Consider the following 24,001-nt stretch of genomic DNA (forward strand, 5'->3'; position numbering starts at 1 on the left):
CCCGCGCCGCCCCCAGCGCCGCGCCGCCGTGCGGTACGACTCTCACTTTGGTTTTGTTTCCTTATCTCCTTTTTCTTCCGTCTTTTCCTCTTTAAATGCTGTAGAATCATCATATCGATTATAGGCCCACTTGATGGGTCGATCGAATTCGAATTTGTTTGTTGCCAGTTCGTGCTTGCATCATGCATGTATCCTGTGTACTAGTTATTAGTTCAGCTGCTTCCCAGTGTTTGTGCTAGCTAGCTAGAAATAATTAATAATATTTTTCCTTGACTCCATATCTTCAGGAGCGCGTATTGATGGTTCTGTTTGCAAGTTGATGGGATAATATGATTTAGTTTCTTTTAATTACCTTGTGCTAGTTATAACAGGACACCTTTTTTGTACTAACATGTATGCATGGTCATCGTCTCATCGACCAGAGTGAAGAGCACTGCTTTGTCTGTTGCAATATAGTGGGGGCACTTTCGCATAGACTTGTTCCTTTTCAAGACTGTTATAACCTAGCTAGCTATAGCTAGATTTGTTGGTGCCAATGCCATGCATGAAAACACCTCATCTATCTGCATGCATCATGCATGAGAGGGTGTTGCACCAAGTTTCCTAGATTAATTGCATGAGAGGCAATATAATTTTTTTTATCAACTACAGCACCATTATTTTGCAGAGATGGCCCCATTTTACAGATATGCACCTGTACACATTATCGCATGTATGAAGGTAGCCTATATATTTGTTCAGCAAAATTATACAATTAATCTAGCTTAATGCTGCTGGGTAAGCTAGCTATCTTAATTTGGATCATTTAGTACGTCAAAGGACACACTGTAATACATTATGTAAAACCATCAGAAAGAATTTTGCACGTGCATTTACACCCATCTCAACAACACAATTACATAGAACGTACATCTTCAAAATAGGTAATCTTGGAGCATCATCCAACAAGTGATGCACCACTGTAAGAATGTAAGATCATCCTGATCGTCAATGACACATGCTATATATATCTCAATTCCCCATTTTGCTCCAGCTATACTTATTTTTAGCCATGCACCGGTTAATAATCATCTGCTATAGTTTCACAGCAAATAAAGCACTTGGAGCGAGGGTTTGGTACGCTTTCTCCAGGATGGACTGCATGTACTTCCCCTGGGCTTCAATCCTCATCTGGAGGTGCTTTTGGACCTGCATGTTAACATATTCATGCATGCATGAGCACAACATGTGAAGGACCAAGCAAGCTACATTAGTAGTGGTAATAAGTGAGCTTCCTAAGAATGTTCATGGAGGCATGTTGTAAAGTTAATCATGAGCAACATGGTAAAGGCACAAACAAAGTCGAGTTAAGTAAACTTCCTGATACTTTTAAAAGAAGATTTTAAACTCCCTGAGAATTCCACGTACTTTAATTTGCATGCTTGATTACCTCTAGTTGCTCATGTATCCTTCTTTGGACTTCCATTTGCATTCTGATAGCCTCATTCATGTGCACGTTGCGGCTGAAATTAAGATTCACAAAACGGAAAGTAAAACGTTGCATCTCTTTCTAAGTACTTCTTGTTTATCTGTGCTTATTGGTTTACTCTTTTTAATTGCAGGTGATTGAACAAAGATGGTGGGCGGTGGGATGCGGAAGCTAACGTCCTTGTACCGAAGGACAATGCCCGCTGCACCGGGGGAGAGTACGAGGAGGAGCAGCCGCAGGAGGGAGTCGTCGCCTGCCGCCCCGTCGCGTGAGGAGGAGGAGGTGGAGCAGGTGCCCCAGGAGGACGCCGAGGAGGCGCAGGAGGACGTGCAGGAGGACGACGAGGAGGCGCAGGAGGACGCGCAGGAGGACGACGAGGAGGAGGCAACAGCAGGGGGTTCCGCTTCCTCTAGTTCGTCGAGCGTCTACTTGCGAGGTCCCGCGAGCCTCCCTCAGCGACCGATACCTCGTGAGAGACGCCCGCTGATTCGACCCGAGGGGGAAAAGTAAGTAACTTTAGATGTTATCACTACTTTATATGATATGTTGAATATCAAAATAGAAATTGGACGATTGTTAATCACTTGGGCAGGAACTGGACGATTGTGGCGAGTGGAGGTGCTCACACACGCCAAGTCAATGGCATCCTCGGTCTTCTGTGCAAGGAGCACTTCCCTGGCCTGGTTGAGTACGCCGGAGTGACGGGGCCGGCCTACTCATTTGACCACTACGCCGCCGCCCCCGATGCTGCAGATCGGGCCCGCAGGGTATTCAACAACAAGGCGGAGCGGGTGAAGCAAGAGCTGTGGGTAAGTCTTCCTCGCACTACATTGCTCAATACATCGTATTTATTGGACATTCTTGAAACAATGAAAGTGTAAATCGTGTTTGTATGCAGGATTTCTTTAGATGCCAGGACGGACATGAGGCCAGGGCGGATGTGGTGGCTACCAAATGCTGCAAAAAACTCGTCGTGATTACGAGGCGCGCATCCAGGCCGTCGTAACTTACCACGGGACCGTCGTTGGAACGAAGGTCACCAAAAGGGACGCAAGAACCATGACGCTGACCCGGGACCAGTACCTGCAGATAAATACAGAACATTAATACTGATTCCTTTTGAGATTAAGTAGGCTTAATTTCATCTTCTGATATGTCATGTACTTGATGGCCTGTAGATGATTCCTTATTGGTGCGCCGCGCATCCCCAGTGCTGGGAACAGATGGTGGACAAGTGGTGCTCACGCGAGTGGGAGGAGACGCACAACTTGTGCCGGGAGCGGCGTTTGATGATGCCAGGTGTAGCACACCATCAAGGCAGCCGCAACCTCAGCGGATACGCACAAACATGGGTACGCGAATTCATTTATTTATTCTAACGCTCAATTCTGCATGATTTCTAATCATCTTGCTGTTTTTCTCGCAGTCGGCGTCACATGGTGGCCAGCCTTGCTCCATCTTCAAGGCATTTGCTATGGCCCACAAGGGCAAGGCGACGTCCGACGTCGACTACAACCCGGAGGACGAGCCCGAGGCGTACAGTAATGCGACCGTCCACAACCGCCTTAGTGAGTACACATCGATGGCAAGGGAGGTCCATGGGCCAGAGTACGATCCGAGCACCGAGGACCTTGATGGAGAAGTCGTCATGAGGGTGGGAGGAGGCAAGAAGCATGGGCGATACTGGATTGGCGACGGCGCAATCGACTCGGCCGCTACTCCCAGTCTCTCCCAGATTCGAGCAAGCAGCACGAGCACGAGCCCGGCCATACGACCTCGGAAGGACACTTCACACCACCGGGTGGAGGCACTCGATGTTATTCCTGATTTATTCGTCGTTCATTGGTTTTTTCATACCTTTCCTTTGCATTATTGTAACATTAGGGTGAATATATTGTAGGCCCAGCTGGAACAAGAGAGGAGGATACGGGAGCAAATGCAGGCGACGATGGAGAGGGTGGAGGCCGAGTGGGAGGCCGAGCAGCGGAGGATGGTGGAGATTCTTCAGTACATGCAAAGTATTGGCGCCGCTACGGGTGTAGCTCCGCCACCTTCGCTATTCGCTCCACCTCCACCTCCACCTCCTCACTATTCTACTCCTGTGAGTATAAATGTTTTAGTTTGTATGTTCATGCTTACGGTCAAACCTAGTGGAGTATGAAAGTTTTATTCATGTATGGTATATATTTATCTTGTCTCACACATGCAATCTCTTCTCCTTTGTGCAGAATCAATCGGCGGCATCGAACGATCCTCATGCTTCAGCGAATCCTTCACCAAATCAGTTTCATTGACCATCTTGGTGATGATACTTGTGGTTGTTAATGGTACTTCTATTTGCAATTATGGTTGTAGATGATGGAGCACTTGGATTACTTGTGAACTTATTTGTGATATATTGTGAGACATGTGACGTTTGTGATATATATGTGGTGTTGGTGATATATATGTGCTGTTGATGATATATATGTGATGTTGGTGATGTTTGTTATATATATATCTGTTTGTTTGGATGGGATGTAAAAAACAAATAAAAAAGGCTGTTTTCAGTCACTTTGCTGAGTGCAATGGCCACGACTCTCGGCAAAGTGACAACATGCTTTGCCGAGAGCCACGGTCCAGGCACTCGGCAAAGATGCCACCTTTGCCGAGTGTTTGATTCACTGGCGCTCGACAAAGCGGAGACCTTTGCCGAGTGTCAGATTAGCACTCGGCAAAGCCTTTGCCGAGTGCCCGATAAAGTACACTCGGCAAAGAGGTCTTTGCTGACAAACTGTTTACCGAGCGCCCTTTGCCGAGTGTAGCACTCGGCAAAGCCTTTGCCGAGTGTATATCGTCCTTTGCCGAGTGCCTCAGGCACTCGGCAAAGAAGCTGTCTCCGGTAGTGAGTAGCACGTGCGAGGGTGGAAAGAACAATAGGTTAAATATGGGGGTCCAATTTTATATAAAGTAAAATGCATCCTTGGTCCCTAAACTTATCTGGAGTGTCATCCAGGTCCCCCAAACTCTTAAAGTGCAAATAATATGGATCTTTAAACTTGCTAAATGTCTCATCAATGTCCAAAATCTAAAAAATATCCCTCCGCCTACGTGACTGCTGCCGGTGTGAGGTGAGAGAGAGGATGACAAAACATACCTCGTTAGCAGCCACGTCAGCAGTCGAAGATGTATTTTCGATATTTTAGCTCGAACACCTGACAAGTTTAAGAATCTACCCTTTAAGGATGCGTTTGGTTGGAAGGCGAGGTTGGATAAGGTAGGACCATCCCTGTTTTTGGGATAAGATGAGCTAATTTTTTTATTTGGTTGGATCGATAAGATGAGTTATTTTTCTGTTTGGTTAGATGGATGTGAATGGATATAATGAAACGGTACATTTTTATAAATTAGTATATCACATGAGAAAAATATTAGTGAATTTTTTCAGTTTTTTGAGAATTTATTTGAGACATTAAAAATTATAAAATTAGATTTATTTAGAGAGTTTTAATTAAATATTGGCTCCGGCTTTTTAGATCAAACTAATTAAAATGAGTTGATAGTGAGCTCTAGTTTACTCATTAAAAATGTTTAAAATTTTTAAACCACTTTTTACTATCAAATAAAATCAAAAGTTAAATAAAAAACATAAACAAACACTTACAGCGCGCACAGACAACACGCTAGCAACTGCACGGGCGTCTGCACAGCGACTGGATGGCTTCGTCCGACTATATTTGCTGGATCAGTCCATCCAATATCTTCCTAAAATATTCCTTTTTGTTGGATCGGTCCATCCATACCATTCTTACAACCAAACACTTGGATGAGTAAAAAATATAAATGAGACCATCCCATCCAGGTTAGATCTCTCCAACCAAATACTACCTACGAATTTATGAACCTGGATACACCTTAGACAGGTTTAGAGCCCGCTGGTGTATTTTTCTTTTTATATTATAGTCCTAGCTAGCAACTCATTGGAGCCCATATGGCTAAACCAAAGCCTACGTGGCAATGGGTGGACGGAGCCAATGGTCACACGATGGGACTCCTGGTGATGCAACCAGCACATTGTATCACATTCAAAGAGACAGGCAGAAAGAATCGATTTTCTGGCATGTAACTTCGCCACAATTCAATATACCTCACGTTCCAAACAAATTGTTCAACACAAATTGTCCATACTGTGAACCAGTACGAACTGAAGAACTGTACGTACCTCCGGTGGATCAGGTCCATCAGACTACCATTGCTCAGATTGAGCTATCCAACGTTCCCTCATCGGAGCCAAGCCAACCACACTTGGACCTGGGGGAACCAACTTAAAATCTGAATTCCAACGGTCAGAATTTCTTCAAATATGTCCTTGAGTTTATTCGGAGACTTAAGCAAAACTCGTATAGCAACCAACCATGATTGCTGATGCTTCTTCACCGTGCCATCGGAAGACTACACAGGTCTAAAACCGACCAAGTCCTCTGGAGCCACGTGAGACGACGCGTCGGCCATCCTCCTTAAACCACACTGACTGTATACGTGCCCTGGCAAGTGCCAACGGGCATCCATCGTCTCTGCTGCATCTTTAACGTACACAGCACTTGAATGAAGAACTGAGTATTAGTATAATCAAGACAGGAGAAGCAAACGGTAAAGGCACGCGATCGATGACACATGCAATGATGCAGTGCAAAAGGCGCTGCCAGGTGCGCGTACGTGCGCCATGCTTGCTTGCCGTGGGAATCTCCCGAGAAAGTCAAAACCGAGTAGGTCAACTCGCACGCAACCTACACTTGGCGAGAACCTCAACTTGCAGGAGCGTGAGCGACACCTGATGATCGTACGTCGATCGATCGGAACCTGATGCAGGTGCGCGGTGGCCGGCGGGGCCTTCCGTAGCTGGAGACCCGCGTCTGCCGATCCGAACCAGGGGACCTTCCGAAGCTGGGGGATGGGAGCCACCTGCATGGGCGGGCATGGCCGAGAACCCGCGCCTGCTGCTGTGCGTCATTCCGCGGAAACCAGCAGGCCCGGCCGGGCTCGCCGCTCGCTGGGGATAGAAGTGTTACGCGCGGTGGGCGGTGGCGGTGGCCGCGCCGATAGACGAGGGGAGCCCATGCCGGGACCGCGCGGCGCGGCGCGGCGCGCCCAACCTCCGGCCGGCCGGCGAGCGCGCTCCGCTCGATCTCGATCCGAGACTGCATGCGTGTGCGTTCAATTTTCCATGCCCGGCTCTGGCTGTGCATGCATGCATGCGTGGACGGCGACGCGGACGCACGTGTGGTCCACGGATTCCCAATGTTAATTCTCTGACGAAAATCTATTGTTGCATCTTGTTAACAGTTTGGGTGTGCAGCAACAACAGAGTAGCGGGTCCAAAACGAGTCAATAAAGTAGTAGCGGTTCTCTCAAAAGAAGGGATCATTTTATTTTCGTAAGCTACTTAAAAAAATGACTTATTCTTTACTTCGTCATCATATTTTGCAGTTTCAGTTTTTTTTTTCAAATGACTTTGCACTTTTATTTTTGCCGCCTTTCCATTGTATAGATGTTTGATTTTTGCCGGGTTCTCTTCTCTGTACAAGGGTCTCTAGAGAGGGACGGGTGGCAGTGATGACGATATTCCTTCTCCTTCGCGTTATATATCTTAATTAACAAAATTAAGACAACGATCATCCTAGAGTGTTTCATTTAAGCAGTGATGGTGATGAATTGCATCATCCGATCCTAGCTTCAAACTTAACCAACTTGTTTGGTTTAAAGAATAGAATTGGTTGATTTGTCTCCAGCTCATCTCTCACAGGTTACAAGCAAATTATCGGTGTAATATGAGAAATAGTATGATCCCACCAAAATCCGTGGATGATCCAATAATGGAACATCACATCCTAATTGGTTGATTCCTCAAACCATAAACCCTATTTGAGGGCAATGGCACTGCGGTATACCTTTTGTTGTGTATCTTGAAATTTTAATGTGAAGAAAGTTTCTCTGTAGGCCGAATCCTAGTAGTTAGTTGGGCCGTCTCTCGTTTGTTTGGCCCAGGCCTGTGGCTACTCGGCAAAAGAGCTACCGGCTGCTAGGGTTCAGCGTGGGGGATCATCGGAGGTGGATGAGGCTCGGACACTGAGTGTGTGCTGGGTGGTGGTGGCAAAACCGCCGAGTCCGAGTCCTAGGGAGGTCCGTGGGGGGCTTTGGGCGTGGCTAGTATTGCTGCTGGCCACCTAATCCACCGGGAGCCGCTCAATTGGAGGGGAGGATGCGCACGATTCAGAGGAAAATCCCTTGAAGATACGTGCGTGCGCTGGCTCTTCCCCTTTATGTTCTCCTCCTCTCTTTTCCTGGAGATAAAGAGATTGATTCACATCTTGATTTCCCTTCTGGTTTTCTTTTCGGTTGGCATCAGCGAGGTTGAGTCGAGTTCCTCTCGTGCTTGGTCGGTGCCCTGGGAGCCGGGAAGAAGGTGGTGTTGGTGGCCGGAGCTGCATAGTCGAGGCTCGCCCACACGTGACGCCGCAGTGTGGTGGGTATTGTATCTCTGTCTTCCTTCTCGCCGGCGGAAACGGTGGGCAATAGGATTTCTGGGACTGTGACCTTCGAGTCATGCCTTGTCTCTCTTGTCCGCTTCTTTCGTCAATTCTCACTGTAAGTTTTTACTCTCTTTTGATCTAAACAGTTTGGTTGCTTTTGTATGCTCGATAATGATTAAGTACATTGAAATTGGACTAGTTAGTTGAGTACAATAGATGAGGTCCTGTTTAGTTCTCTAATTGTTGAAAGGCATAGGCAGTAACTAGGCTTTGTACTTTGATTCTAGTTTATCATGCATGTATACCGATTTTAGGATTCTGTAGTCTTTCAGTTCACTGCCGAGTTGCTTTGAGCTCCTGGACATGTGTTGTTGTTGTCTATAGTTTGAGCTTAACCTATTTGATTAATATATGAGAGAGCAGTATATGTTGATGGTTCAGTAATTGAGGTTTCTAGCCTTGCTGGTCTATTGTGCTGCTATTATCGTGTTAAACAGGTGCTTGTTTCTTTTTAGTGTTTGAGCACTTGTTATGCATCACCGTCCAGGAAGCTATAGTATTTTTAGAGAACTTTTGTTCAGGATCTTTATCTAGGTGTAATCTCTATTTATTGGTCCAATTTATGATATGACTAAAGATCGGCTAGGGAGCATAATTTTATAGTTTTCGAGCCACCTGTTTAGAATCTTCTGAGAGCAAATTTTAAGTTCTCATCTTGCTGTTCAGTACTTTTGTTACCAATACATGATGATTGTTGCCTTTGTTTCGGCATTGGTAGCACAATCTTGTAAGTTCATGTATATCCTTTATGATCTATTCGGTTATTGTTATGTTTTTTGTGAAATATGAATATATATGCTCTTATTATCGCACATATTTCAACATCTTTAGCTTCCACAATGCACTTTGGCTGCAACGAATCGTAGGGTCTTTTGACATGTTGCTCCGCTCTAGCTAGGGGGCATTTGCAAAGGTGATACATACAAGGAAAACTAAAACTCAATATGATTTATATGGCACATTTTTTTTTAGTGATCCGGCGCATTTGCAGACATCGAAGCTCAAAATTTTCGTGACAAGGTGAAGAATAAGGCATTCCTTAATGGCAAAACAACAACTTCCCGGGAAAGAAAAATGATATAGCCTCGAATCAATCGGTCTGCGTATCTATAATGCACGATACTTGTAGGTAGAATCCCCCAATATTTCTTGGGTGGGTTTGGTGCAGCTGAGTAAGACACTGTAGTTGAGAGAGCTGAGGATGGACTGATTTATCCATGGATGAGGGTGGGGTTATTTATGGTGGCTGGGGACTGGTGCATGGATTGAGTGCATGGGCATGGCTGGGGGCTAGAGTATAGGATTTCATGTGAAAACTGAAAAAGTTTCGGCACTAATGCTTTGCAGAGATTCCTTGCGAAAGCTATTGTTTGATGTGTTCATTTTATTCTGCAAAAGTTTAGCATGAGTTATTGTTGCCTCTGCGTAGAGGCAAGGGTTCCTATGAAAGCTAAGTCATGTAGTCACTTAATGTCTATTGCATGTCTCACGATAGAGGTGTCGTCATTTCACAGTTGCTACATCGTGTGGTCACTTCCTATCTAAAGACTGACTCACGATAGATGCGTGGTCATTTCATAGTTAGAGCTACACCATGTGGTCACTTCCTATTTGAAGATTGACTCACGATAGAGATGCTGTCATTTCATAGTTAAAGCTACGTCGTGCGGTCACTTCCTGTCTAAAGACTGACTCACGTTAGAGGTGTTATCATTTTATAGTTAAAGCTACGTCATGTGGTCACTTACTGTCTAAAGACTGACTCATGACAGAGGTGTGGTCATTTCATAGTTAAAGCTACGCTATATGGTCACTTCCTGTCTAAAGACTGACTCACGACAGAGGTGTTGTCATTTTATGGTTAAAGCTGAGTCGTGCCGCCACTTCATGTCTAAAGGGTGTCTTATGATAGAGGTGTTGTCTTTTAATGCTTAAAGCTCTGTCATGTGGTTATTACAAATATTAATAAATTCAAGTTATGTTCCAAAAGTATTTGACAAACATTAGATAAATTAAAAGTAATTACAGCAATAATAACAATGAATGAGACATAATATGACTGACTATTACATTATAATGAATAATACATGTATCATAAAGAATAACAAGTACACTGAACAACGGTTGGCAGCCCGGTTAGCATGGCCACGTCCCTCAATATTACGATCATTTTGCCAAAAGGAAAGTGAAACGTGTGTGTCTCAGGACGCCACCAGTCAACGAGAACTGTGAACAGTGGTTCCTCAATTGGCGGGAGAGGTGTCCTACCACCACCTGCCATGGGAGCTCCGGCCATCATGAGAGCGAAAGGTAATAAGCCTGTCTGTGCGAGTAGCTCGTGGAATCGAGGGTCCAACTCCTTAATCGTGTGAACACTCTGGGCTCGCAACGTAAGCAATTATAAAAGGTATCCAATACATGTACTGTGTTAGTAGAAAATTATGTTAGCAATTAAAAAGCACATATATTCGTGGTACCTGCTACCCTGTGAAAATCATCATCCCTCTATGGTTCTCGTCGTACCGCTGCTGAAGAAGCTAGGCAAGATCAGCATGAGTCATGACAATGATTCCAAGCTACATGGTTAGATAAGTAGGTGAACAACAAATATGAATATATTACAAGCTTCATGGTTTAATACGTATGTAAATAACAAAAAAGAATATACTGCACTCTTTATGGTTCAATAAGTATGTGAATAACAAATTAGAATATGTTACAAGCTTCATGGTTCAATAAATAGGTGAAAAAAAAGCTTCATGCTTCAATAAAATGCGACAACTCTAAAACACTATATTTTGATAGTGCATGATAGTTTACCGCTGGGTCAGGCATGTCCTCCGATCATAGTCAGGTTGTTTGCAAAATTTGCATTTGCGTAGGCCATCAATAGTATCTGCTTCATCCATTTCACCTTGCAACCTCATGAATCTAGGTCTTCAGGATCCGTGCGTCATGCTCGGGGATAAGGTATCCACGTAAGCCCCTCAATCGCTTTGTAGCTACTTCTGATGTTGAAGGACCGCATTTTTGCATGCCATGTGCTCCTTAATGCATCTATCATGAAGTACGGTGCTACGTACTGTGATTTGTCATTGCCGCCTATGTCCCTACAAGCGGCTAAGACATACGAGAACGAGATTTGGTGTAGTTTTGGCTTATTGCATGTGCACTTCGCCTCGTGAGGCCCAAGTTGACATTGTTGCACGGTGTCCCCCACACTATACCCTGAAGTATACCTACAGCAGCACATGACCTCAAAGTCATTGTTGGCCATATTGTAGATCCTCGTCGGATGAAAGTGTGCATTATTCCTCCTTCTCGATAAGATTGCCTCCACCTTAGGTGTGAACCGTGTACTGCAATTTATAGCAGCATTACCATGGTCTTGTAAATAGTCCGCCATTCTATAGAATGTGAGCTCAATGATGGCACACAACGGGAGGCCCCGTACTCCCTTTAGGACATTATTGAACACCTCTGTTGTGTTCGTTGTCATGATGGTGTACCTATCATGGGATACAAAAATTTTAGAAGGTCTATTTGCATAAGACAGGGTTTAATATGTAATTTAAATTCTAAGTGCTAACCTAGCACCATGAGTATCATAGATTAGGGCCCAACGCTCCACCGGCTTCCCCGCTATCCACTGGCTAAACGTAGCACGTGAACGGCTAACGATAGTTTGTTCCTCAACCATTTGCGCTCGCAGATGGTCCTTGTGTTCTTGTTGATCTGTCATCATCTTGCGAGTGGTCTTATTTAACTCTCTCCATATCTCATTGAACTTCGCATGCTGGTCTACAGACACAAACCTTTGAATCTCTTTATAAGAGACTTGCTGCGATACCTTGTATACAAGTTCACTCCCAAGTGGTGCATGCACCATCTTCTCTCCACATCAGGCCGTGCAATGGCGTAGTTTGTGCTATCATGCAGCACGTCTGATGCATGTAGAAAGCCCTTGTTGCGGTCAGAGATGATGCAAACTCGTTCCCTGTTACCCATGACATGTGTCCTCAACAAAGTGAGGAACCACAATCAGTTATCATTGTTCTCACTCTCAACCATTGCAAAGGTGAGATAAATGATCTGATTATTTGCATCCACTGCCATCGCTGTGATAAGGGTATCATGGTACTTGCTGCTCAGAAATGCGGCATCTATACATAGAACCGACCTACAATGTTTGAAAACTTCGATGCATTATTCAAAGGACCAAAATAACCTAATGAGGTATCGGTCAGTGATGCTGTATGACCCATCCTCTAGCTTGATCGGCTTATCCGCCATCGCCTATTGAGTCCCTGGATTCATCATGGCAATCTTCTGCAGTAACCTTGGATCATAGTTGTAAGACTCTTCGAAGCTTCCAAATAGCATCTTTAACGCCTTATGCTTCGCTCGCCACGCGGTGTGGTAATTGATCAACATACCCGTCTTAGTCTGCACCTCCTTCATAATGAATTTTGGTGATAAACAAATGTTCATGCCAACAAAAGGTGATGAGGAATTGGGCTATGAACATCGCATCAACGGTATGGCTCACATTCCTAATAGCCTCTTCGCTGCATGTATGTGGGATGTGTCTACTGATCACAAATAGTTCTCATATTTAGGCTTATGTGTTCATACGAAGTAAGGACAAATCGGATGTTTAAAACACATGACCTCATACTCATAGGGTTAGATCGAGCGCACTTGTGGTTCCTTCTTGTCATTACAACATAGTTGTTAATAAAGTGAACGACCTCCCCCTAATTGTTGCCTGACCTGGATGTTTCTATTCTGGTATCCCCAGTTAGATAAGATGTTATACTCAATGATGGTACAATCCAGCAAACCAGTACCACGAAAGTACTGGATCGCCGGCACCGGTCATCATTATCGGCATCTTCTTCATCCCCGCTACCACCGACTTCATCATCCATGCATCATACATCTACATCATAATGGTCCACACTCTAGCTCCATCTCTACCGAAACTGCCCTCCCCGACATGCCCTCCATCCTCTTCATGCATCACTTGTTGGACTGTTCCTTCCAATGTACTCACTGTATCACTATACATCAGTCGTGATACTATGTTTATATACACCCCCATATCAAAGTTCTTCTTCAATGCCTTGCGTGAGTACAAAGGCCATATATTGTTTCTTCACATCTCGAATAACGTATGGATAACGATTGAGCTGTTTGGAACAACCCGTGGCCGCACACCATCCAGGACAACAATATGTGATTGCTGGTTTACATGCAAAAGGCTTATAACATATGATTTCAGGTCATATAGGTATTAGGTAGCTCAACCGAACTATCTATGTGCTGGCAGTTCTGAATTGTTACGAGCTTCCCGTGCATAACTGTGGAATGTTCTTCACAATAAATATAGAAAGTCATATGATATATGGCAAACAAAGGTACATCTAATAAAATTACTACTTATATATTCATTTTTATTTAATAATGATACACATGCTAAATATATAAGTAATTAACAATGCTAATTAAATCATCATTATTAAATAAAAATAAAATGATTAATATTCATTATTAATTATAATATTATTTAAATTAACATGAAAATTATATTGAGCAAATATTTAATCTCCTTATAGATTGACACTATACTATTAACCTATTCATATATTTCTTTGCGCTGAGTGAGCTGAGCTATAGTGCCCCGAGTTTTTTTACTAATCAAGTTCACGCTAATTACTATTATACAATCTACTAACCTAAACAAATAATTACTATTATACAACAACACGCTAATTACTATTATACAAATTCATGCTAATTTCTATTGCACTACCTAAACAAATAATTGAACAAATATAATTACCGGGTTAAACACCCTAATTACTATTATTACTGCAAGTACTAATTAAAAACATAATTTAAATACTTATTGTATCTCGCGCTGCTACTGCTCTTTGTCTCAGACTGATTCTTCTCTCCTCGCGCTGCTGCTACTTCTCACCTCGCCTGCTTCTCCTCTCCTCTCCACACGCTGCGCTGCGCTGCTGCTTCTCCTCTCCTCTCCTCCTTTGCGCTTCTCGCGTTTTTGCTCTTCTCTCACACTGCAGCTGCCCTTATTTTATAGGACAGAGTAGAGAGACAAAAAAATGACATAATTTTACCGATTTGATGGGCGTCGAAAGTACGGACAACACCATATGGGTAGACGAAAGCATCCCCGTCGAGTCAGTCTTTTTCGGTGTTTCAAATCCCGAAATTGGATTTTCGAATTTTAAGATACTATAAATACATCGATCTATTATCTATTTTGATAAATACGTCGATATATGTTGTGTATTTTTTTATTTTTGCCAAAGAAAGGCGTGTGGTGCAAATCTAGGGGTCCGTCCGATTCGCATCACTCGCCCCCCCCCCCCCCCACGTGCCCATGTGATCGATGTGCCCAGATGATCTCGCAGTGGGGAGGGATCTCGCAGCTCCACGCCTCGTCACCCCGCCCGCTCGCGCACCCCTCGGCCGGCTTGACGCCCCCGGTCAACCGATAGAGGACATCTCCCCTCCAGTGTCACGAGCAAATTCTGGCACTGGTAACGTATCGGTTCCGAAGGTTTCAGTCGTACTTTACTGAAGACTAGTAGCCGACGAGAATCTCAAAATTCGAAAATATTTTCAGGTTTTGAAAAAAAAAAACTCGAACCAAATGCATGGAACTTAACTTTCGGTGAGTTTCAAAAGGCCCCAAAACAAGTTGGAAATCTGAAAATTCTAAGTTCTCCGAGGAGTAGATTCATTCAAGACTATCCGTTTTGTGGTTAGATAGGAGGGTTTATTCAAGACTATCCGTTTTGTGGTTAGACAAAAGTATATGTGAAAATCAACTCGTGTTTAATATAGTAGAAATATATATATAGTAATTTAGCCTAAACATATTTTTTCCTTATAGTTTTGTCTGGTACCGTACTAACTTAGTCGACTCTTGACCTCGCTTGGATTGTTTGTTCACACAGCATGCGATCGTCTTGCCTGATTAGAAAACGAAATTTAGACTAGTGGGATAGCTTTTAAGTTTTGACGCCTCACGCACATATACCACGACCAACAATTTGGAGGCAAAAGTTTGAGCTCTGCCAAGTTGTACGCAGTATTATTCCAAAATTCTTCAGGGTTTGATTGTGTTTTGGGCGGAACCAACTGTATCCGCTACAGGATTAAATTAGCATTCATCTTTATCATAAATAAATGTTAGCACAGATAATAACATAAAGATGGAATTTGTGAATAGGCTGCTGCTTCCATATCCTGGAACCATGCGTTAACCAGTAAAAAAGAACACATCTTTTTCAAGGAAAAATAGGAGCCAAAACTAGCAATGCATACAGGGACCTTATTGCAAATTAAAAGAAACCGGAGGTTCAAAGGGCAATCAAACCCAAAAATGAATTCATATGCGCCATGCCGTGGCGCACGCGCATCTAAGGGCCTCTTTTGGATCAAAAGAATTTTGTAGGAAAAGTACATGATTCTCAATCCTATGGAATTTGGCACTGTTCATTCATTTGGAACACAGGAATCGATCGAAGGAAAAATGGAAGAAAATTCCCTATGCCTTCGATTCCACACGAAAAACACTTTCCATCCAGTCCCACCTTTTTTTTTCTTTCCTTCATGGAAGACTGAGGCAAATCGATCTCCTTCTCGTCATAAGGCACCGAACAGAACAGGAACAAAACATGAACCGGCGCTGCTCAAGCCCACCAGCAGCTTTATTAGTTGGTTTTCTGTGTTATGACATTCCGGTATTCCAAACAATCCATTTCTTACAATTCCTACGTTTCTTAATTTTCTATTTTCCATCCACCATCCTATACTATTCCTGTATTTATTTTATTCATATGTTTTTTCAATCCTGAGATGCAAAAGAGCTCTTAAACTAATCACCAAATAAAACGAGCTCCTCCTCACTGGGCTTACTACCAATAAATTGAATCGAACTCATCCCAGCGACGAACCGGACGAGCAAGAGGCCTCCTCCTCAAGAGATCTCCCCTTCTCACCCCGGCGAAGCTTCCAAAACATCCGAAGAGATTCCCCAGTCCGATCGATCAGACAGCTATCGCGGTCCTCCCCCGAGTTCGGCGCCCATGGAGAAGTACGAGCTGCTCAAGGATATCGGCGCCGGCAACTTCGGCGTGGCGCGGCTGATGCGGAACAAGGAGACCAAGGAGCTCGTCGCCATGAAGTACATCCCCCGGGGCCTCAAGGTGCGGCGCTTTGGAATCGAGCTCCCGTGATGGGAGGCCTCGTTCGGCTCTTGCGCTGCGGCGTTTCTGACGGGTGCGTTGCTCGTTTCTCGCGGCTTGCAGATTGACGAGAATGTGGCGAGGGAGATCATCAACCACCGCTCGCTGCGGCACCCCAACATCATCCGGTTCAAGGAGGTGCGGGAATGATGAAAAAAAAAGGTGATATTTTCGTGTTACTGGTAAAGTAGTTGTGCGTAAAATTCGCTTCTTTTGCAGTTGGTGGTCACGCCGACGCACCTGGCGATCGTGATGGAGTACGCCGGCGGCGGCGAGCTGTTCGATCGGATCTGCAACGCCGGGAGGTTTAGCGAGGACGAGGTGAGGATCAGTTGGTTGCTTCGTTTCTTTGGGCATTCCAAGTTCTGTGCTAGTTTGTTCGTGTAAATGGTGGCTGTGCTGTTTTTGCAGGCCAGGTACTTCTTCCAGCAGCTGATTTGCGGTGTGAGCTACTGCCACTTCATGGTAAGAACAAAAGATTGATTTTTTTCCAGCAAAAAACTTGAAGTACCATTTGTGCTGATAAATGAAGTGGTCAATGCGAAATCCGTCGTGGGTTTGCAGCAAATTTGCCACCGAGACTTGAAGCTGGAGAACACACTCTTGGACGGCAGCCCGGCGCCTCGCCTCAAGATCTGCGACTTCGGTTACTCCAAGGTATTGTACTACTCCATCAACATTACCTCTCTGAAATAATCGTCTTCCTGAATTGCTCTTTTCCTCTTCCTTGGGTTTCTTCTAAAAATGATACGTACTTTTTTTTGTCAAAAAGGAGCCTTTTTCTGCTTGCCATGCTGCTCACCTGAACACGCTATATGCTACTCTGCCTAAATTTCTCTGTTTTCCTTCGTGAAACTGCCTGGAGAAGCAACTTCTCTTGTTGACCCCAACAGGATAGCTGCCACACTAACTCCCTTCTTCTCCAATACGATCCTTGGTTGCAGTCGTCGCTGCTGCACTCGAAGCCCAAGTCGACGGTGGGCACGCCGGCGTACATCGCCCCGGAGGTGCTCTCCCGCCGGGAATACGACGGCAAGGTGAGTCTCCGTCAGATTGTCCTTTGCTCTTGCGGCACAGCAAAGTGGGTCCCCGTTGCAGCCACGATACTGTCTCACTTGTCGTGAGCCCGTGGGCACGTGCCGCCCCCTTGGAATGCACGTAACGCGGGTCTCAGTGCCACCCCAGAGTCCCTGTACACCAGGTCTATGGGTGAGCCCACCCGCGTCATCATGTGGGCCCATCTTGCCACTCTAGTAGGTCTATAGACTGGGCCCACCCATCATACCACCGTTGTCAGCTGGAGAAAGCCTGAGATTCTGTAGATACAAATATTTTTTGCTTAGTACTACCTGGTACGAATGAGCTTGAAGATGGCGAATGACAAGACGGAAGTGTGATTTTATATATAGGAGCATGCAACGTTCAAAAGGATTTTTTTCATCATTACGAATTTGAAAGGAATAGACTAAGAAAATTAGGTTAATCTATGCTTGCGTCAAGCTTATTGGGACACATCAGCTGGGTAACTTGCGTTTTTTCTTGACAAGTCATATTTTTTAGGTTCACTTCATACTTTATGTCCTTTTCTGTGCCATTTTACCATCATGCTGTTCTAGTGCTACAGACTAGCTAATTGATGTTATCACAAGAGGCCCTCAAGCCCAATCCTTTTCAAGCAGTCATGTTAGACTGAACCTCTCTTTGGCCTTTTGTGGTCCCTTGAAACTATTTTCCTTCTCTCTTTTTTTCTCATTGTCAGATACTGTCTCCATATCTTATTTAGGATTTTCCGCGGGACAGTGATTGTATTTTGTTCAATTGCTATCCAAGAAACCATCAATCTGCTTGCATTTTTCCCTTTCCAGCACTGCAAAATTGGTTGCATTTGTTTGTCAAAGAGAAACAGTATGGTGCCTTTGGGATTATAAATAGTTCATGGATAGAAGATCAAGTATTATTTGATTGTTGCTTTCTAGAACATCCCTTTCAGACTATGCAAAGACCAAAGTGGCATTTGATTTGCCCAACCATATGGTGCCCACTTCTACTAGTATGTCATAAAGTTCTGTGCTTTTCGGCTGCATTCGCATCAAAATATTCCAGTAATCCTCTTTTGTTTTTCTCCACGTATACCTGGTTTTGTTTGAATGACTTTGACCTGCCTGCAGCAATTCTCAGAACGGATTTTTGAGAACTCGTTTTGTTTGAAGTTCAGAATAATTGCACTCGTTTTGTATTTCTTTCCGGAAAAAAACATAGCATAGAGCCTAAAACAGTCGTGCTTATTAATGATTTGGTGAAAATCTAGCCCCTAAACTCCTTAATTACTTTAGGACTTATGTTTTCTTTTGCAAAACCATGAAGTACCCTACAACATGAAAATATGTGAAAAAGCATGTGTTACTTAAGTGTACTGATTCTCTAACGCCATCTTTCATCTGTCCCCAGGATATCACTATCAGTCTAATAACAAATCCTCAGTCTAAATATTTTACATAGATGACGTATATCATTGCTTGTTTTTATCTTAGCGGAGTTGGTAAATAGGTCACTCGTTCACCCGCTTTAAATTGTTTGCTCTATCAAAGCTCACATAATTTTAGAAGTTTACAGCAAACGTAGCAAACCTGAGGTTTTGCCTACTTTGAAGAGCTCTTGAATCTTTAATGCCATCTTTTAAGCATTTTGAGCAAACTAAATATAGCCAATACCATGGTTGGATGCATATGTTCTACACTAGCAATTCAGTCTCAAAACACATACACACACAATATCCATTCAGATAGATTAGAGTCAAATGGTGCTAAAGAGCCATCATTTTGAGTGTTTTTTTTCTCCATCAGAGGCTTGGACCCTAATAGAATAGGGAGCCGTTTTGGAACTTGTTTTAACGACAATAACTGCATCTTAATATCCTACTGGAAAGAAGTGTTCTTTCGTACAAGCTTTTCTTGCTTTGTTATTGCCTTTATGTTTGTTTACTTATTTCGCCTTGATATATTTGCAACGTCTGATTGATGGTTCAGACAGCCGACGTGTGGTCTTGTGGAGTGACCCTTTACGTGATGCTGGTCGGTGGTTACCCTTTTGAGGACCCTGACGACCCCAAGAATTTCAGAAAGACAATTGGGGTAACAACTTTAGAACTTTTTTCCCTATAAGCAATCTAAACCCCCAAGTTTCTTGTCTCTTAATCTCATGCTTGGTGCATTCTCTCTTTTCACAGAGGATAATGTCAATCCAATACAAAATACCAGAGTACGTCCACATATCCCAAGACTGCAAGGAACTGCTTTCAAGAATCTTCGTCGCAAACCCTGCGAAGGTACTCATCTATTTAAACTCATATCAGCCGTTCATGTTTGGTTCATCGACTTCATTCCTTTTCCAACTCCATGCAGAGAATAACAATCAGGGAGATCAAGAACCACCCCTGGTTCCTGAAGAACTTGCCTCGAGAGCTCACAGAAGCAGCACAGGCAATGTACTACAAGAGGGACAACAGCGCCCCGACCTACTCCGTCCAGTCCGTAGAGGAGATCATGAAGATCGTCGAGAAGGCACGAACGCCGCCTCCTTCCTCCACCCCTGTGGCTGGCTTCGGTTGGGCAGAGGAGGACGAGCAGGAGGACAGCAAGAAACCAGAGGAGAAACACGAGGAAGAAGAGGACGGCGAGGATGAGTATGACAAACAGGTGAAGGAAGTCTATGCCAGCGGCGAGTTTCATATCAGCTGAGGGTTTCACCGGCAAAAGGAAGATCGCAAACAGGAGATATTGTGGTAGATGATGGACCTTACGCTCCCCATCCTGATAGTTTGTGGTCTTGTTTTCAAGTTCTCTTTCATTTTTTTACCTCTCTGATGCTGCAACAGTATAAATTATTAAAGTGGTTCCAACATTGCCTTTGTATTGAATGATTAAATTAGCATCAGGAACATATTTATGGAATAAAACACCTCGTTGAGCATAGTTTGCGGTCTTGTTTTCACTTGTGCTGGGACAATGATCACACAGAATGACAATAGGCGAAATGATCAATAGCCAAATGCAATTCATGCATGTACTTTTCTCTCGTGAATCTTTATCTACAGATTGTCGTTATAACTTCAGAAAGCACTGGAATGTGCTTCCATGTACCTTCAAGAATTTTTCCTGCAGAAACCAGGACTCCAGGAGCACCTCTGCAGGTGAATGGTTAATGGCTACCAAATTATTTTTTGTGGTTAGTACAGTCCGAAGTAAATTCGCAGTCTCTTACGAGGGGCAATCATCATAAAGAATATGACAATTGATGTATCATGAACTGAAGAGACCATCCAAGTATCTAACAATGCAATGGGCATTCTTGATTATAAAATCCAATGAGTCACTGTGTGTATATAAGATTTGCTCCTTATGGTCTTATGGAACCACATAAGAGTTATCTCAAATCAAGATAAATCCCACCATGGTCAGCCTATGTTAAGTACCCCTTTGCCTTGTGAAAAATTGGCAGGGGCTTTACAAATTCCACTTATTACTCCAAAAGAGTACTAGTATTTGTCAAGTAGGTATAATTGTCAGGATTTGTCCGGCTTTTGATAAGTGGGACACCATCTTCCCGCCACACAACACGGTCCTCACACAGAGCAGCAACTGCTTCAACATAGACTTGATGCTCCTGAGATGCAAGATTTCGAAATCAACAAAATGATCGATAGTTTTGGAGTTTCAAGTAACTTCAGTAGTGTGTAAAAGGACTTGAAGGATTCCTGAGCTGGAAAGCTGAACTTTTACCTCGTGAAGGACTTGCAGCAAATAACTCTGGTGTGTCATTGGCTAACACAGGTACAACCCTCTGGGCTAAAGTTCTCCCTGTATCGTAGTGCTCATCCACAAAGTGGACAGTTGGGCCTGAGTATCTGTAAATGGTAGATGATCGTTGTCAAATAACAAGTGTCTCATTTGATAGGCAAAAAAAATTAAAGAACAGTACCTGCTAACCATCTCATATGATGTAGTAATTTGTATTAAACTTGCGTTCAAACTCGAGAACCATGTCACAACAAATTCTAGTGTTATGTCACTTGAAATTACTCCAAGTAATGCATATGGTTGGTCTTTGATTGGGGGATCCCCAAGCGCATGTATGGGATATCATACAATTCGTAAATGGAGCTATGTAGTTACTTGTACATGCTACCAAGATCTAAATTACCTTGCTCCAGAGGCAATGATAGCTTCATGCACCTTCGAACCATAATAACCTTTGCCTCCAAATGCCGGAAGGAGAGAAGGATGGATATTTAATATGGATCTTGGATATTCCCGAACCAATGCAGCAGGTATAAGTTTCAAGTAACCAGCAAGAAGAACGAAGCCAACTTCATATTCCCTGTTTCAATGGTAAATATGAGCAAGACTCATTTCACTTGTCTATTAGCGCAATCCAAAGGCAGGCACAAAGAATACAGTACATGTACACCACTGAGTGTCTACAGCCAAGAGTAAAATTTCAATGTGGCAGTTGATGGAGGACTTGTCCCATACTATTCTTCTGAGTCTAAGTGAATATTGTATCAAAGCTTAAGAAGCAAGCATCAGTTGAAAGATGGCTAGAGGCTTCATAACATTAACAACTCTTTCAATTTATAGAGACTTTTAAAGAAAGCATCGCATCATTTTCAAGAAAAATAAGCATCTCTTGGTAGAACCAAGATAAAAGTATCTGGACTACTAAGATGAGTGTTGCTTCGTGTGTATTTTACTCACATACACAAGCATAAGTATAAATTATTCAGGAACTATGCATCTCACCCCAGTTACTTTTCCTAATGCGGTTACACATTCAGGATCACATAACAAAAAAACAGACAGACAACTACAAGCAAGAAACAACCTGAGAGTATCCAGCAGTTCAGCTACGGAAATCCCCTCATAGGCAGACTTCGACTTCGGGAACACGACCACAGGAATGCCACTGCTCCTGGCGTGCTCCGCGCCTCCGCATCCTGCAACCCCGTCTCACATCAAAACCTCACCCAACAGCGCGAACAGCTCGCAGGGTACAATTTTTCCTCACCTGGCTTGTCGGCGACAAGCGCAACCACATCCCCGTGCACCGCCCCGCTCAGCGCGGCCTCGTGAACCGCCCGGAAGTTTGAGCCGCCGCCGGACACGAACACCGCCAGCCGCTTCTTCCTCCCGGCCCCCGCGTAATCACCACCCTTGGCCGCGGCCCTCGCGCGGAGGAGGAGGAGGCGCGGCTCCGGGCGCCGGGACAGCTCGCAGCTGACGGATTTCGCCTCGCGCCTCGCGGCGTGGCCCCCTGGCCTAGGCCCCGGGGCCGGTCGCGTGGCAGAGATCGAGCGAGCGGCGCGGGCGCAGAGCAGGTGGAGCAACCGCGGCATCCATCGCGGCGGTTGTGGGGAGGATGGGGTATGCCTTCGGCGGCGGCTCTCGCCTCGGGACGGCCAGCGGGCCTGCGAGAGAATCGTTTGTTTCATTGGGCCGGACAGTGGGCTCAGAAAGGCCGAGCCACCGGCCCGCGTCTCGCTTCATTGGGCTTACGTTATGTGATACAGGTTGAACTGTCCTGATCCGATCGCTTCGGCTGGTAAGCGAGCTTCTAACCCTCGCATAACGTCAAACTTTTTGGATTTGTTAAATAAAAAATTGTAAATATATGAGTCTATTTGAAAAATTATAAATTAATTATGTCACCCTTCGGGCCAATAAGTTTGAAAATAAAAAAATATTGTGTTCCAATAATCTCAAAGTTCAAAATTCTATCGAAATAGTTATGAAAAATTCTAATATTTACTGTCTAGTGGATACTATTATCTATCTCTCTAAATATTTCTAGATAAAAATATGACTTGTATAATGAGAAATAAAAAGAAAAATCTTCATTGTACAATTATTTGTTTGAGATGATTTTTTTTTAGCTATATGATAGCATCCTTTGCACTATAAATTTTTTTCAGAATTTTTATGACTATTTATATAGTGTTTTGAATTTTAAAAGCATTGAATATATGAATCTACATATGTAATTTTTTAAAACAGACACATATATTTGTAATTTTATTTAAAAATATATAATAAAAAGGCCTAACTTTTTGCATTTGCTTTGTGAGCCAGTGATTATCCAAATCTATACGGACTAAAGCCACGCGCCTCATATGTAAATACGTCTAAATGGGCCATGTTTATTGGGTCAACCCGTGGCCCGCCACCATAGGCACGACACGACCCGATACGAGCTAGGTCGGGCTGTCATGGCACGAGGCCACAGATCATGTCTGGGTTGAGCGTGCGGCACGGCGTGGCACGGCCCGTCTAAGATGAGTTGGTACGAGCATGGCATGGATAGGCACGACACGGCCCAGCTAGGCATGGCACGCCTGAGCCCGGCTAGGCACAGCCAGCTTGTCCAGGCATGGCACGGAATGGCCTGCTCAGGCCGGCCCAGAGCCATCACGCGTGGGGCTAGCCATGCTAGGCACGAGCGGCATGGACGACACGAGAGGGCACGCGAGGGTAGCCCGGCCTGTTTAACCTGTTAACTCATTATTTTTGAATTTTTTAGCCATTTTGTTATCGTTTGGGTCAATAAATTTGATTTTTTTGGGCAAAAATCATTATTTTTAACATATAAATATAGGATCACCCTGTCCTTCCATTCCACACCAGCAACAA

General features: G+C 44.0%; 1 protein-coding gene, 1 long non-coding RNA gene and 1 pseudogene across 3 annotated transcripts; 2 read left to right on the plus strand and 1 right to left on the minus strand.

Moving 5' to 3' along the window:
• The first annotated feature begins 1,863 nt into the window (after positions 1–1,863).
• On the plus strand, positions 1,864–2,435 carry LOC133923500 (uncharacterized). Its single transcript, XR_009910636.1, has 3 exons — positions 1,864–1,974; positions 2,061–2,277; positions 2,367–2,435. It is a non-coding gene; the product is annotated as an uncharacterized LOC133923500 (long non-coding RNA).
• Positions 2,436–15,967: 13,532 nt separating this feature from the next.
• On the plus strand, positions 15,968–20,290 carry LOC133924237 (serine/threonine-protein kinase SAPK7-like). 2 transcript variants are annotated; one of them, XM_062369683.1, is made up of 9 exons: positions 15,969–16,280; positions 16,383–16,457; positions 16,539–16,640; positions 16,731–16,784; positions 16,884–16,976; positions 17,264–17,356; positions 19,346–19,450; positions 19,546–19,644; positions 19,721–20,290. In XM_062369683.1, the coding sequence occupies exons 1-9, from the start codon at positions 16,161–16,163 to the stop codon at positions 20,054–20,056; spliced, it is 1,077 nt and encodes a 358-aa protein (XP_062225667.1). In that variant the 5' UTR covers positions 15,969–16,160; the 3' UTR covers positions 20,057–20,290. The 2 variants fall into 2 exon arrangements, with proteins under 2 accessions (XP_062225668.1, XP_062225667.1); XM_062369684.1 differs by lacking the exon at positions 17,264–17,356 and having other exon boundaries at positions 15,968–16,280.
• Positions 20,291–20,652: 362 nt separating this feature from the next.
• LOC133924238 (phosphoribosylglycinamide formyltransferase, chloroplastic-like) lies at positions 20,653–22,723 on the minus strand (annotated as a pseudogene).
• Between the last annotated feature and the right edge of the window lie 1,278 nt (positions 22,724–24,001).

This window comes from Phragmites australis, chromosome 7, assembly GCF_958298935.1.
Source record: "Phragmites australis chromosome 7, lpPhrAust1.1, whole genome shotgun sequence".
Lineage (NCBI taxonomy): Eukaryota > Viridiplantae > Streptophyta > Magnoliopsida > Poales > Poaceae > Phragmites > Phragmites australis.

Excerpts from the sequence above, each read along its gene's own strand:
- LOC133924237 (XM_062369683.1), top strand. The coding sequence starts at position 16,161 with ATGGAGAAGTACGAGCTGCTCAAGGATATCGGCGCCGGCAACTTCGGC. Across the intron at positions 16,785-16,883 it reads TGAGCTACTGCCACTTCATG|CAAATTTGCCACCGAGACTT; the intron begins GTAAGAACAAAA and ends GTGGGTTTGCAG. Across the intron at positions 16,977-17,263 it reads GCGACTTCGGTTACTCCAAG|TCGTCGCTGCTGCACTCGAA; the intron begins GTATTGTACTAC and ends CCTTGGTTGCAG.